This window comes from Lytechinus variegatus, chromosome 7, assembly GCF_018143015.1.
Source record: "Lytechinus variegatus isolate NC3 chromosome 7, Lvar_3.0, whole genome shotgun sequence".
NCBI lineage: Eukaryota > Metazoa > Echinodermata > Echinoidea > Temnopleuroida > Toxopneustidae > Lytechinus > Lytechinus variegatus.
This window is the reverse complement of record NC_054746.1, coordinates 37,350,078-37,365,627: the sequence shown is the minus strand read 5'-3', so window position 1 is coordinate 37,365,627 and position 15,550 is coordinate 37,350,078. Positions and strand designations below refer to the sequence as shown.

Here is a 15,550-nt window from a genome sequence, read left to right as displayed (position 1 = left end):
CCATATTTTTTTCCTACTAATTTATGTTTGATGATAGATTAATGTTCAGAGTGCAAGACCATTAAAAAAATTGGAGTAACTTTGAAAACAATAAAACTAGAGTGAAATGAATTTGAGTGAATTAACTTTGTCCGTCCGTGATCAAATTAATGTCCGTCCGTGATCATTTTTGACTGACTTTATGATATGGATAAAATGTATGGATTTTAGCCATGTTCAAATAAAATAATGTACAGTGTTTAGAGAGATACCTCTAAACCTTTTTATCTTTTATTTCTACTCTGATAAAGAATTAAAAAACTTTTCATCTTTTTTTCCATCACGGACGGAAATTTCAAAATGGAAATGTTAACACCTACCAAAAAAAATTAGTCCCCAATATTTTTTTTCTACTATATTATGTCTGATAATAGAGAAATGTTCAGAGTGCAAGAACATCCAAACCAAATTAGAGTAACTTTAAAAACAATAAAACTAGAGTGAATTTAATTTGAGTAAAAATGTCCGTCCGTGATGAGAGGTAGCAGCACCCCCATGAATAAAATGGACTATTCCGGTACTTTCGGAATCATCAATCTTCATGAAACTTAGTTTTTTGAAACCTGAGATATCAAAGATTATTTTAAAAGCAAATTTGATAAAAGTACCTTAAAAAAAAATTTTCACCTCAATGCGAACCCTTAACCGATCATGCTCAGTTCCCCTTGTCTGTGGACACGAGTACCTGCACAATTCTAGTGAAAGAAGATACACAACGACCATCAACCTTACACCTGCTATACAAGACATAGACAGATTAAAAAATCCTACTCAAATGGTGGAAAAAATAACAATTTTGGGGGATTTCATGTGACAACCTTAAAATGCAGTCTTTCTCGTCAAAATCCTGGAATTGCATGCAAAATTAATGGGTGCACAGACATGGGGCACCAGTTTTTGTTCTAAACTCTGAAAATGAATGCCTGAGGTTTTTTCTAAGAAACTCATATAGGCCTATTTGGAGATATTTGGCACACTTACTCATAATAATATAAGGCACATGATAAACTGAAAGCATTTGTGAAATAAAAAGAAATTCTTGTTAAATCTCAACTCAAACCGTTAGGGGAGCAGACTTGGGTACCACACATCACAACGTTATGGTTACTGTACATCATATTTATTTGCAAAATCATCACAAAATTCTTTTAAGCTAAATCATATTAAACAAGATTACTAACAACAAGCTTATTGAGCTTTAAATCTAGCCCAACTTGGATGGCCAAAGTTTTTCATGGGTTGAAATTGGAAGGCCCAAGTCACTGAGTCTGAGATAGAGCAGTCACTCACACTCAAAAGCTCACAGAACTAACTCCAAATCTAACTTTTTAGATCTATTGCTAGACTCTTTAGACTTTAATACTTAGTTACATGTATTTTACTAACAATAATAAAGTGAAAATACGTATTTCTAGTTCAGTGGTTGAAGCGGGACATTTTAGCACTTTTTAATCTAGCACCGCTCATGATTTTGCAGCCCTCTATACGCGTCACGTAACTAGGTTGCATTAACAATGGATCAAAGATGGCTATGACAACAAATGTGAGTAAACTCTCTTCTACTTTTATTTCTTCATCGCGTTTCTGCGATGTTTTTTAACTATAACTATCAATTTTTCGCCAAACATTGCCAACCGATATTTTTACCCATGTACAGAAGTGTTAACCTCAGATTCTAAACATAACTAGCAGTTTGGTGCATTTATTTGTATAGTTGCCTTTTCCTTCTGTGCGTGGGACCCTATAGACTCCAATTACGCCAGGCGTTAGGGAGTAAAGGTACGATAGTATTATGATTTTTACTCCCCAAACGCCTCCAGGCTAGGTGGAACATAGACCAAAAGCTTTGGTCTCTGTTATGTTGGTTGTTCAGCTGAACTCCGTTGGCTTCACTCACCAAATACAGAGACCGAAGTTCTAGCGCGATCTGTACAGGGGACTCGGCCATATGTTTATGTACTTAAAACCTGTGTATAGCTTTGGTAAAGGGTCAATAATGTGATTGATAATCGAATAGCATCTAATATGACAGTCTTACTGAAGCGTAGAGACCGTTAGATATTTTTCCAACTGCACTTCTCTGAGAAAATTTCAAATATTCAAATCTTGGATATATAGCGCCCTCTCTCGGCGATGCTTGTTTTAAATTAAAAAATGGACATTCAAGCACTTATCTTATAAATTTAGTGATTAGATATCCACAAGTTACAGACAAAGAACATATCTTGAAAGTTTCAGCCCATTCCATGATTTGGAATAGGATTTAATTGAAAGACAAAAACACACAGATATTTTAATTTGATCGGGTGACCCGATCAAGGTAAATTTCCATGTAAAATCGCAAAATTTATCCTGTAAAACACATTTTCATTTCATATCCTCCACATCATAACTGTTATAGGGCATATCCATTCATATTAGCTAGCAATGAATTGGAAATAGTGATAGGTGCATTTTGGTGGGTTTACCAAAACTATAGACAAGCTTTAAGATCGGATAAAACGGGGAAGTGAATTCGCGCGACAGCCGAGGTAAGTCACTGTTTTTGTTCCTTTTAACTTGATTTTTCTCCTTTTTTTGGCAATTAATGCCAAGAGGGAATATTAATTTGTATTTTGGTCGCATTAATTTTCAATATTTTTATTCATTAAAGACAAAAATTGAAGAGCCCAGATGGGGGGATTTTGCATTGCAAGTCCCCTAATGGTGGCTGCAGGATAGCGAGCCGTCTGTGTACGAGGAGAAATTTAAAAAAAATTGTTAAAAAACTCCTCGAAACTTAGTTTAACACTAACAGACGGCTGCCAGCTGTCTAGGCATTTGCTAGGTGGAACGTAGTCGAAGTGTAACTTAATAAAGTGGAGATGGAGTCTGCACAAACATCAGCCTTGAGGTAACGTTAATAAAACCTCACCTCTGTTTTCCTGTAGAGAACTGCTTCACCAAAAGCTCCCTTTCCAAGCACTCGAACAGGTGTGTACATTTCCTCCTGTATCGTATCACTGCTGTTTGCACCGGCAAGGAAGTTCGTTGAGCTCGAGGAGGAAAATCCCCCATCTTCTGTAGACATTATTGAACGTCTCTCTGATTTTGGAGCAATAAAATTAAACAGAGGGGGCCTAAGGCTCAGGAGGATCAAATCATCAGCTGGCTCGAGTCTTGAGGAGGACTGTCACATTCAGTGTCATAGAGTTTTTTTTAGAATACAAGCCCGACAGTAAGGTCGGGTAGACTGTTTTGGTTACGGCGGTACAGCTAACACTAAGAGTCTAGTGATCTGATCGTTCGATGTGCCTCGGCCGCCGGTAGGGCGGAACTCGAAGGCAGGCTCCCGATGTCGATTTATACGGAGCTAACTTAACCTAGCTAGCTGCGACGGGTCCGAAACGAAACTCAGCGGTATACACAGATTAATACAAATAAGTCGTCTAAGTGCCTGTAAATCGTGCACAAATTTGATTCGGCCAGCATCAAAGATTATGTCGATCCGAATTCTGATGAACACGCTCTGCAAGATGGAACTGTCGAGAGTGTCGAATATCATTAGCCATCCGAGGGCATGGAGGGGCTTCGTTCAAGTTTTGCCATACCGGTATAGAGACTCAGGCAAATAAATAACAACAACAACAACAAACTCTTGCAAACCAAATTACCGGTATGTCATTGACATTAACACATTGAAAAACTATTGCAAAAAAATGATTGCCAGAGTTTTTCTTCTTATGCAACAGGCCCCACCGGAGATCGAACCCCATCTAATAATAATGATAAGAATGCACCTTCTATGTAGTTTCATATTCAGAGACGCAGATGATATCAAAACATAGAAGGGGAGTGTTATTGAAATATGATGAGAATAGATATGTCCGTTGAGATGTATTGAAGACTGGGGTCCATGCCCCCCCCCCCTTCTGATTATCGGCCGCCGTTCGCGCGATCGCCTCCGAAATTTGGCACGCACATTCTTTACCACAAAAACTACAAGCCTGTATGAATTATTTTTTTTGTTACACTGTAAAAACTGAGGTGCTAAAACTGACACCAGTTGGTGTTAATAGAGAACCACACGCTGAGGTGTAAAAATTGCACCCTAGAGATTGAATATAACACCAAAGAGTGTAACTGTAACAACCGAAACTAACACTGTCAATTTAACACCGGTGTAAAATAACTGGTGTGTGGTCCTCTATGTACACCGGTTAACACCACAGTTTTTGCTGTGTATGAATATAATATGCAAATATTATTTGCATATTTAACACCCAATTTCACTTCAAATTTTCTTCTCTTTTGGATGTCATCTTTAATGAAATAGTTTCCACACAAAAAAATGCGAAAGACAATTTTTTTCCTTAATCATCCCTTTGTTTTTAGAACTTTTATGAATTCATTTGTTTTTTAATCTTTTGTTCTTCATTGTTTTTCAATGGAAATTATTACAGACCATTTAATAACTAAATTAAATCCTAAATCAATCAGACCTATTATAAAGAAAATACTCACGCTTTTATGAATTTCATCTCCAATAGACTTTGTACACAAAGTATGAAAATGAGCCATTAAGTGAGACATTAAATTGTCTCGTAAAAAGTCATGTGACGTCGCGATGCTGTACCCGTATGTCGCGAATTTGGTCTCACAAGTTGCGCGAGACTTCAAACAAAAAAGTCACAAAATTTTGCGGCGCTATCTTTTTGCGTTTCGAAAAAATCGCGCGAAGCGTTGGTTGAGGGGTTCATCGTGCCCCCAGTCCTTTTAGGGTTAAGGTTGCCTTTGAATGACTCTATAGACTTGGCATTGCGTATTGTTAATGAAGAGAGTGCTTTCCACAAAGTGGGAGTACTCATACTGAGAAAATAACCCGGTATAATAATTAAAGTATAGATATGCACGGGGTTTTTTTTCGTTTTCCCAAGTGAAAACAATCAATGGTTTATTAATTGTGATTGTACTTTAGAAAGGAAGAACTTTCAACATTTCAATCACTCTTCCTTGCACTTGTTTCCAAGATCGGTGCACCTGTCAATGCCTGATACGTGTTAAGGACAAGTTAGCTATCTCTTTTCCTAATTATAATTGAACTGATAAAAGTCTCCGACAGCACGCAGATTAGGTGGTGGCAACAGGCCTTTGAAATGTACTTTCAGAACCAAGTAGGGCGAAGGTTGCCACCTTATGGTATATAACAAAGAGAGAAACGATAGATTTTATTAAAGAAGTTAGCAATTATACCCAAGCAGAGCCATCAAAGCCTTTCACAAAAGTCTGTGAGATCGGAACGAAAATGGATGCTTCTCTCAAGTTTTTGGCGGGAGTTGCCTTGGTGATGTGTGTGTGCATCAACGGGATGAGAGGACAGCAGCAGACGATGGATTTGGTAGAATCCGCCAAATCCCTTCAGGATCTTGCTCACATTGCTGTAGTAGATGCACTATCTCCTCTACAGACAGCACTCTCTTTACTTGATTCTCAGGTATTTTATTGGTTTAATTTCTTATTTTATAAAAACATTAATTTTAATAATAATGTATCTAAATCGACTGTGATTATCACAAGTTGAAATCCGGACTTAGATTTGAATTCTTAAGTCATTTGTGATTTGAAAATAACTCTTCATATAGATTTACAGAATATCTAGAGATTGATTGGTTATTATTTACAATTGTAAGGGATAAACTTTGTGCAGTTTCATGCTATATGAAAATCACATCTCTCAAATGGGCATATTGAGTCAAAGTCAATGCACGTTTATAATTAATATGGGTATTCATTATTGTGTTGAACGTTTGTTTCCATTTTTTCAACACAAAGTTTTATTTTGTCTTTCAAAAGAATTTAGACAGTGATGAGTCAAATTTCCCGCGAAAATGCAAGCAAATTAATTTTCTCAATACAATCAAAGTAGTGATGGATCTGTTTAGAATTCGTATTATTTGAAAATACCACTTTGTTGCGATTCCTTTGTGAAATAGTATTGAATAAATCGTTTAATCTAACATCATAGTTAATTTATGAGATTATTTATGAGTAACAAATACGTCTTTAGATTAAATACCGATAAAACTCAAGAATATAGAAATAAGCAAATTATCTTGTTTTTATCTTCATTTCATTTCCATTGAACTATCTTTTGATATCGTATTTCTTTCTTATTTTCTTCACCCCTTTAAAAAACAAGCTGACAAACAGCTGCTCTGTGGAGATGTGGCCGCTTTTATATTTTTTCATATCCTTTAATACTTTGAAACAGGCTGGGTTATCAAGGTACATCATTTGTAATATAATTAAGAATAAGTACCAAGTGCCTACAGCTGAAGTGATTCTTTTTCTTTTGGTTTGTCGTTATTCTTTTTAGATGAGAATTAATAACTATCATTCTTATTGCATAAAATGTTATAGTTGACATCACTTTTATTCAAAGACCGACTCCTATTTTCCTTCCTCGTTAGTGGTCAAAACTTGAGGCTACTGCGAATCAGAAGAATCTAAACATCGCATCCATTACTGTTCCTGCAGGTAATTCAGCAAAATATATATCTATATATATTCGACTTGAAAGGATGCCATTATTATTCTCGAGAAAAGGTGATACCTAATAAAATTCAAAAGGAAGGAGGGACATATGGGATCACTGTTTTTCAAAAAGGGGGAGCTGGTCGAGAAATTGAGCAAGGAAATGATAACTTTTATAGGTGACGAGATCGAGACAAACGAACAAAAAGAGATCAGTAGGTAGAATTAGTAGACGAAGCAAGTGTAGACCCTCGGAAATTTAACTGTGGCAGAGATAGTGAAGATCATTTTAAACTAGTGAATAAACAGAAAAGACAACAGGTGTTTACATCCGCAGTTTCTCCGTCATTACTGAAAGTACATTGAGAATGAATGATAAAGAAAGATAGAGAGTTGGATAAGAGTTCAGTGTCAGACGGAGAGATATAGGAAAGAGGAGTAAACCGCTTAAAAATCGATGGTGGGAATTTGCATAATTATACAAGTTATTAGTCGAGAAGAACCAACAAAAAAGTTGAATTACGCAGAGGGGGTGGGCAGAAATTATTATCCCATCCCCTCCTGTAACATACCCAACAACAGGCAAATCAAACCTCCACATTTTTATTGATTTTTTTTTCAAAATCCATCGAAAATTTGCATTATTTTATTTATTTCAAGCTTAAAACACACAAAATCCTCTCGTGATCAAATGTCACTACCTAACCCCCCGTTTACGAGCGCGGATCTGAATGAGGGACAGATGCCCCCTTCCCCATTTGAAGACATTTTTGTTGGACCCCCCCCCCCCCATAGTGTATCCTTGATCTACACTACGACTTACCATTCTCGAGTTTTGTAATCCAATTCCATGAGACTAAAAATACAAACTATAATACGTATTACGTTTAATGTTGATTATTTGCTTCGTTCCTTTTAAGTCAATGGCTTAACCGGATCAAAATGAAAAATGACTTCAAAACCAATCGGAAAATACTCCCATCGTGCTTCATTTTTAACCAAACATAATCACCCACTCTTTATTATGTTTAAGTCGATACACAGAACGTGTTAGCATGTCGAGCTCGATCTGTTCCCAAATACACCAATCTTCTGAAACATCTCGTGGACAAGGAGAACGAAATCGGCAACCGAGTGGAGAACGCCACCCTCATCGCCAATGCTCTTCAATTCGTTTCTCAACTTGTCGCGAATGACCAAATCCAACAAGGTAAATAATTATTATAGTAAAATCTTGAACAAGTTTTTTATATTTATTCCCTGTGTGTCTATTATACTGCACATCATTGTACTTTCTGTACTCAGATCAGCAACTATACAGTGCGTATCAAAAAAAAGTTTACACTCAGAAAAAGTCCTGTAAAATTATACATTTGTAATATCCTGAAGATTTTTCACATTGTAACATTGGCACAGCTCCATTTAAGCAAATGACGATATAACTGTCGAAAAATATTTCCGCTTGAGTGAGCACCACTTTTGAAAAGCTAGTGAAAAATGATTTGCGCAGAACTTTGAAATAGTTATGGGAATAAAAGTAGACCCTAATCATGAAGAACACATGGAATTTAGCTAGTAAATTTTATTAGAAGATATCTTTTACCTTTTTAACTTGTTTCCTTGCCCATAACACTTCGAAGAGTGCATTGCGCCCCACCCACCTCCCCCACACACCAAGGCCATTGAGACGATACTTGCTTTACACTGAGCTGTGATTTACATGGAATGGCTTAGGCTTGGGAAAAGTGTGGAGAAACAAATATTGAATGAAAAATGAAATGTAACTCACTTTAAATTATAAAACCTTAGTAAAAAAAAATGCTGGAGATGTCTGATATAAACTTTTGTTCAGATTCAGTTATTTCCTCAGATCCAGCTGGCATAAAAATGGTAAAGGTTGTGCTTACTAAGTGTTGAAATTTCAATTTGGGTGGAAAAAATTGTTACAAAATGTTTGAATGTATCCGTTTTTATTCAATTGACTAAAAGTGCAAGGGAAATGTATGAGAAATGTTTCGCAGGGTATGTTTGATTTCGCCCTTTCCCTTTGACAACGAGCATTTCTGCGCAAACATGTTTCTGCGAGCTTTACAAAAATGGACAGTGCTTACTCAAGTGTATGCGAAAAAATCACCCACATGTTGTATATTATTTAATTCACAGGGCTTTTTCAAAGTATAAACTTTTTTTGATACGCACTGTAGAGCTGTATAGTGGCTACAATGATAGGCGGCGGAAGCGGGGGCCCTGTCCCCCTAAATTTGAGGCGGGAGGGGGGAGACGGTCCCCCAAATTTTCTGTTGATAACCTTTTTTTTTTGCCTGTCAATTTATTTTCCTGCGTCCCCTCCTAAATTCAGGTGGCCCCCTAAAATTTTGATTGATAACCTTTTTTTTTGCTTGTCAAATTTTTTACCTGTGTCCATCCCAAATTTCAGGGGACCCCCCTAAATTTTTGGCTTCCGCCGCAAATGGCTACAATGGGCAGCGAACCCCAAGGAGGGGGTGCGTGCGCCTCCCCCTTCCTAAAATTTCGACTATTGTGCAGCAGCACTGATATGGGAAAGGTCTTCTAAGCCCCTCCCCTCCCAGACCAAAAATCTCGCGTACTTGCTGCACATGGGGGCTACGGTTAATTTCGGATTCGTCTAATGCCAATTCGTCCAATTGCCAACTCGTCTACTACCATTTCGTCTACCATCATTTCGTCCACTCACCACATATTCTACTTTCATTTAGTCTTATGTCATTCCGTCTAATAACCAGTTGGTCCAATAGCCATTTAGTCCATATACCATTTGGTCTAAATGATCTAAGTGTTAAATTGAAAATTAAATGGATTAAACCATCTGGTCATGGACGAAATGGTGATTAGACGTAGTGATAATTGGAACAAATGATTAATGGGCCAAATGGTTGTTAGACGAAATGTTGATGGACGGAATGGCATTAGATTAAATGAAACAAGACCATGTGGTGCGTGGACGAGTTGGCAGTAGACGAATTGGCAATTTACCGCGGTTACAATATGATAGTTATTATACTACTATACTTTATAACTATGTCTCAGTTCATGTTAGGTTCATGGTATATAACGCCTTTTTTATTTTCAAATGGCCGAAAATATCAAACCATTTGTAAAATAGAAAGGCTATAGTAAAGACATTTTGTGACAGAAGAAACTTTTTTTACCATAAAGGTACTCTCCAAGCTGTAACTACCAAGTTGAATGCCTTTATGACTGATTACAAGATGTTACTCTCTGGTTTTGAATCGTCTGTTTGCATCAGTGATAACAATGATAATATTCAGATGCTGAGGATGCTAGCTACTGGGTAAGGATTGGTTTTGAAATGTGGCCCTGTCATATATGTATAAAGATATTTTATTATTATCAATTAATCAAAAAATGAATTATCTTCGTCATGATCATAGTCGTCAATTTCTTTAAAAGAGGCATATATTTTGCTTTAATTGTGGATTTCGTTATGATTAATAATTTGAAATTTTAAAAAGGATATGATTTGCTACACTTCCCTTTTCCTCCCCTACCTACCCCTCTCGTCTCCCCCTCCCCCTCTCACACACACATACACACACACACACTCTCTCTTTCTTCCTTCCCCTCTCCTATGGATTCACTCACTTTGTTTTCTCGTTTATGCTTGTAGGTATTACGACTATACATTCCGTTTTTTCTTGTATCTCTCGTCACTTGCTCGCCCTTCTAATCATCTCACACTTCACCTTTGTCTTCCTTCATTATTACCATATTACTTTTCAAACCCATGATTTTCTTCATACCAATAATTATTTCCTCCATTTTTGAGCTGCGGAGATAATTTTCATGTTTGCACTCATGCCATTATGAAAGTGAATTTCATTTTTAGTAAAAAGTAAATCCCTGATATTTATATATAATTTCTAAGAAAATAAATAAATTGTTTTGTTTTGTTTCTTCATCTCAAATGCAGGCAATGTCCAAATGTGAGTATAAGAAAGCGCAGATGGAAAGACTAATTATTGTTGATTCCAATCACAATGTATTAAATCATTATCAAGTATTCATTTTATACAGACGCCTTTAAATGTATGATGAGTAATCCGTATTTTTTCTCAGAGAGTCTAGCATGTCTAAACGCAAAATTAGCCTCTAGATTATTTTTATCAACTGATAAGTTTAAGACATATTTTAGATAATTTATATGTCTTCTTGATGTTTGTTTCTTGTTTAGTATAGCGCTATGTATTTTCATAATTTTCTAAATTGATTTTCACGACATTATTGTCTAAAATTCATTTATGATATTTATATCTATCTTAATTTGCTTGAAAAAATAATTTGCTAGTAATTTAAGTATTTAGTCACGCTATGTCCTATATATTGTATTAGCTGTTCTTCTCTTAACTATTTTTTCCCTTCTCATTACAGGGTGACTGCAGAATGAAGAAAGGGTGAATATTTTATTTCTTAATTTCTTGTCATTTGTATAATGTATGCAATCTTTATATTCAAATATCAGTTCTGATTAACATACCAAACTAGAAAAAAAAGATAATGATACCAAAAACTTTGGTGATACTTGTATTTTGACGTTTGCGAGTAGATGGGAATAATGATGGGCATTTAAATATCGCGATTGTTCCTTATCCTTAATTTGATTTTATCTGAATTGAAAAGCTTATCCTCTTTGTTTCTGTTTTTAATTCTAATTTGCAGCTTCTGTCTTGAAGTAAGTATTGCCTTCATTTCATCAGAAACGACTCGTTCGAATATTATCATTATGGTCAGTAGCACATCCCCCCCCCCCATTCTTTAAAGACCCAAAAAATATTTTTCTTGATCCAATGGATCGTATTGAAGATCAGGTTTTGTCAATCATGGAAACAAGTACAGACCAATCTCTTTTATTTTTAAAGAAGTTTCATAGTCACATCCGATTTTTATTTTTTTACCCCAGTCAACAGTTTCAGCATCGTCTGCATAACCATGATAATGAGACTATGATCACCCACCTAAAGCTATTTTGTATTTTTTTTTGGGGGGGGATCATACTGGCATATGAGCTTGGGGAGGCACTTGACCCCCCCCCCCCCCCCAACAGTAAATGGTTAAGAAACACCAAGAAAAAGATAAAGGGGAGAAGGAAAGAAAATGAAGAGAAAGGGTGAAATTTTTTGTTCTCTCACGATTTTGAGAAATTTGGGCCTATTCGCCAAGTTGTGCCCCTCAAATATTTAGACTTATCACAACACTGAATTGATAGCTAGCATTAGAGCAATATGAAAATGCATCTGTTATAACAAGAGAGATAGTAATTATCCTACATTGTTGTGAGGGCAAATGCATCGACGTTGATTATGTTCCTAATGTGAATAGCACCCTCTACAAATTGACTTATTGCACTATTATCTCCTTGATCTTGGCAGGTGATAAAGTTCACGAATGTCATTTCACTATGTATTCTGAACACACGTATTCATGTTATCTGTTCTTATTCTTCATTTATATTATTGTTCCCTTTACAAATGTAAGTGTATATGGAAATGCATAAACAATCAATACAATTGGATCTCGAAAAGATTATGAAATCTGAAGGGACAATAATTATTAGAATAATTATTAATGGCACACAGTAATTTGAATAACGAATTATTTATAAGGAGAATCTTGAGTACAATAATTGCTTTAAATCCTGCATGGGAGGCCAGAACATGAGATAATATTCAGGGCACACTGCCGTGAATGAATGATTAGCTAATAATACCTTAAACCCTTTCATTTTTCTATCACGTTCCAGGGCAGTTGTGTCAAGGTAAGTTTCATATTTTTACATTACTAGTTTATCATGTTTATGATCATGGTTCTTATTCAGCAGAGGAAGAGGACAGGAGAATGATTATAATATTTGACATAACTTCTATTCACACTTTCCTTTTGTTATAGATTAACCTATCAAGTTAACTATGTGATTCAGCCTATATGGGGTAGAGACAAAGTATTCATGTCAGTAATTTATTTGATTCGAATGGACCAAAGAATTAAACTTTTCCTCCATTCTTTTTTATGCCAACATGCTGCATTAGCAAAACTTTACGGGTTTCATTGAGAATAACATTTGCCTAAATTTAATATTATGTCTTTGAATAATAATTGTTTGGGGTTTTGATTCGTATAGGACAGAGAGGCGCATCATCAACATTATAACAACTTTCTTTGTTTTATGAAAATAACTTGTCAGAGCTGACAGATTAAAAAAAAAACAGTTCCCCAATATTCGAACCTCGGGTCTATGCAGTATTTTCTTTATTTTTGTAAATTATAATCTGCTATTCTAAATATGAGTTGTCAGTGTCATTCTTCTTTTGTCTTGCTTATTATACATGTTATATGCAGCAGTCATATTCTTCTATCAGTTTTGATTTTTTATGTAGCCTCTTAACCTTTTCAGGACCTTGATGTAAAACCAACAGCGTTTTTATACTGATCTTGTCTTGTGTATTTCAATACTTCTTATATATTAGATTTGTAGCTTACCATCTTGATTTGCTTTGATGAAGAGTACCCCCCCCCCCCCGACCGAAATGTTAAGAATTTTCATGAAACATCATTGTTAGCAACTGTGTGTTCTTAAGAAGGGATTAATTAATTACTGTATGGAATGTTAAAAAATAAATTAACAGTGATTTTATGAATGAAAAGATGCACTCATAGTGGATTCTTTTAGATAACATTGATTTTGTTTGTATTACAGAACGAGCTGTCACCTGCACTGTAGACATCTGTGACAATGAAGAACTTTGATAAGTAGAGCGTGTATATCAAACATGGGAAAATGTAAAAACAAATCATGTATACATATATTCTATGTAAAGGTAATCATGTTTGTGACGTAGTTCCCTCTATGCTGTAAGCATGTTATTTATTTATAGCCTATATATATGGTAGCAAATTTATCAATGATCTCACTCACTGCTGCTATAATAATAAGAGACTTACATTGACCACAGAAATAATGTATCTTTTTTGTAAGCATTAAACAAAGAATCTGGTAAAAAAAATACAGAAAAATGGAACACAGATGGCCTACATCCATGATATTTGATGTCTGCCTAATTATTATTTTTATTAAAAAATGAAGCATGCATCTTTAGGATGTCTATGTAAAAAAGGGGGGGGGAAGTCAGTATGTTTTCTTCTCTTTATTTTGTATGATAAGGTACTGAGTTATCGCTGTATGTATAAAGGGGGGGGGGGTGACGGGTTGGAGAAAGGTCACCTAAATGATTTTATTCCTTTCCGAAGAAAGAATAGGGGAATTATGTAGTGACATGACATATAGCATAGTCTTTTCAATATTCATATAACATCTTTCTTCTTTATTTCTTGATCATTTGCAAAAACTGTAGGAAATGGCCATCCTTTAACACTCCTGCAGCACCACAATTGCTTTTTTAAATATACCGATGAGAAGTGATTCAGTTCATTCATATTTGGAAAATGTTAAAGCTATGAAAAAAAAAATTAAAGTAAAGATGTTTCTTTTAAACCAAAATGGGTTTATCAATCACAGTAAGCTATTAGCCTTGTCAACCTTGTGATGAATTAAAGTGTTGAATCGCATTTGATGTCTAGCATGAATATCGCTATTGAAATAAATTGGTCTTGCAAATGTGATTTCATCATTTGTCATTCATTTTTTCATCCAGTTTGTATCTGTGGTCATTCCTTACATATCAATTTCATGCAGGTCAAATTCAGGAATTCAGAGAACAAATAAAAAATGCAATGCCCCCTTTTCAAGTAGAAGATAACATTGTTTAAAGAAAGAAGTTTGAAGGAAATTATTGTGCAGGTGTGTTGCTAGTTCATTGACTAATTTTTTATGTGTGTAAATGGGACATCAGATACAGAATCTGTCATAACAATTTATCACAGAACACAAAATAACCCTTGTGACATCTGAAAAGACATTTCGCCTATTTTTAAACTAATCCAAATTGATGTGTAACTTGATGCATACAGAAGTTGGTCAATGAGTGTAGGGACAGTCCTACTCCAAACCATTCAGGGGCTAGCTTCTTATTCCATTTGATTAATTAATGCCTTTTACTGTTAGTTATTCATTCATTCATTTTTGAATGGGACCGAATTCTTAAAGTATTTATATTATCTGTTTATCATTTAGCACTTGAGGGCAGTTTCATCATTGATATAATTCCATCAGTTTTATATTATAGTTTCCTGTTAAACCTTAGACTCGTCAAAGATACATGGGGTATTTTGATGACAAAATAAAACACAATTAAAAATAAGGGCTCATTTTCATTCATATCTATGAACTGTAAATGCTTATTCAAATTGCAGAATGTCATTCTTACAACTTTCCACTGATCACCAGGGTTATAAAATGTTGCCTAAATGTTTTTTTCTGCATTATCTCTACCAGAAATCTCTCTACATCACTTTCTCTTAATCACTGCTAGTATAACAATCAGAAGAATTCACACTTGATCGCAATCATTTCTTACTAAACCAGATTTTATGACTTCAGTTAGATCACTTTATATGAACAACTTTCTAAACAAAAATAGAACTGTTTAACAACAGAACATTTGTACAGATTTGAAAAAAATAATTTCATTATAAGTTTTTAGCAATGCAATAGAGCATTGAAATAGTGACACAGTTGATATTAAGCATGGAATTATTATTGTTATTTGATATAAAATAAACATGTGTATAACTCAGCAATTTTACAATATGCACTTATTGTTTTTTATGTGCTTTAAGTTTACATGATTCATTTATCCATGGCATACACTGAGTATGTTGTCTGATCTCCTTGGAGAAATAAAGTGGATGCAGTAAAACCTCACTAAAATCTGTCAAATTAAAATGGAAATCAATGATCCATTGACCTTCAAAAATAGAGCTAAGTTTGCAAAATGAGTATTTGAATCACCTGTCAAGGCCATAATTGAATTATAACAAGCTA

The 15,550-nt window shown here is 35.1% G+C and overlaps 2 protein-coding genes and 1 long non-coding RNA gene across 4 annotated transcripts in view; 2 read left to right on the top strand and 1 right to left on the bottom strand.

The window, feature by feature from the left end:
• The window catches only part of LOC121419189 (serine/threonine-protein kinase Nek9-like), a 31,958-nt gene extending 28,072 nt beyond the window's left edge, over nt 1-3,886 (bottom strand). The window contains exon 1 of one of the 2 annotated variants that reach the window (XM_041613542.1): nt 2,954-3,886. In XM_041613542.1, the coding sequence (XP_041469476.1) occupies nt 2,954-3,109 (156 nt within the window). In that variant the 5' untranslated portion in view covers nt 3,110-3,886. The remainder of the gene's footprint in view (nt 1-2,953) is intronic. The other variant, XM_041613541.1, reaches the window with a different exon arrangement.
• A 1,065-nt stretch (nt 3,887-4,951) lies between these two features.
• LOC121418123 (sperm-activating peptides-like) lies at nt 4,952-7,770 on the top strand. The gene is made up of 3 exons (XM_041611826.1): nt 4,952-5,512; nt 6,489-6,555; nt 7,586-7,770. The coding sequence occupies exons 1-3, from the start codon at nt 5,324-5,326 to the stop codon at nt 7,768-7,770; spliced, it is 441 nt and encodes a 146-aa protein (XP_041467760.1). The 5' UTR covers nt 4,952-5,323.
• Nucleotides 7,771-9,756: 1,986 nt separating this feature from the next.
• LOC121418015 lies at nt 9,757-14,210 on the top strand. Its single transcript, XR_005970421.1, has 6 exons — nt 9,757-9,886; nt 10,526-10,538; nt 10,984-11,006; nt 11,272-11,284; nt 12,353-12,367; nt 13,307-14,210. It is a non-coding gene; the product is annotated as an uncharacterized LOC121418015 (long non-coding RNA).
• Nucleotides 14,211-15,550: the final 1,340 nt, after the last annotated feature.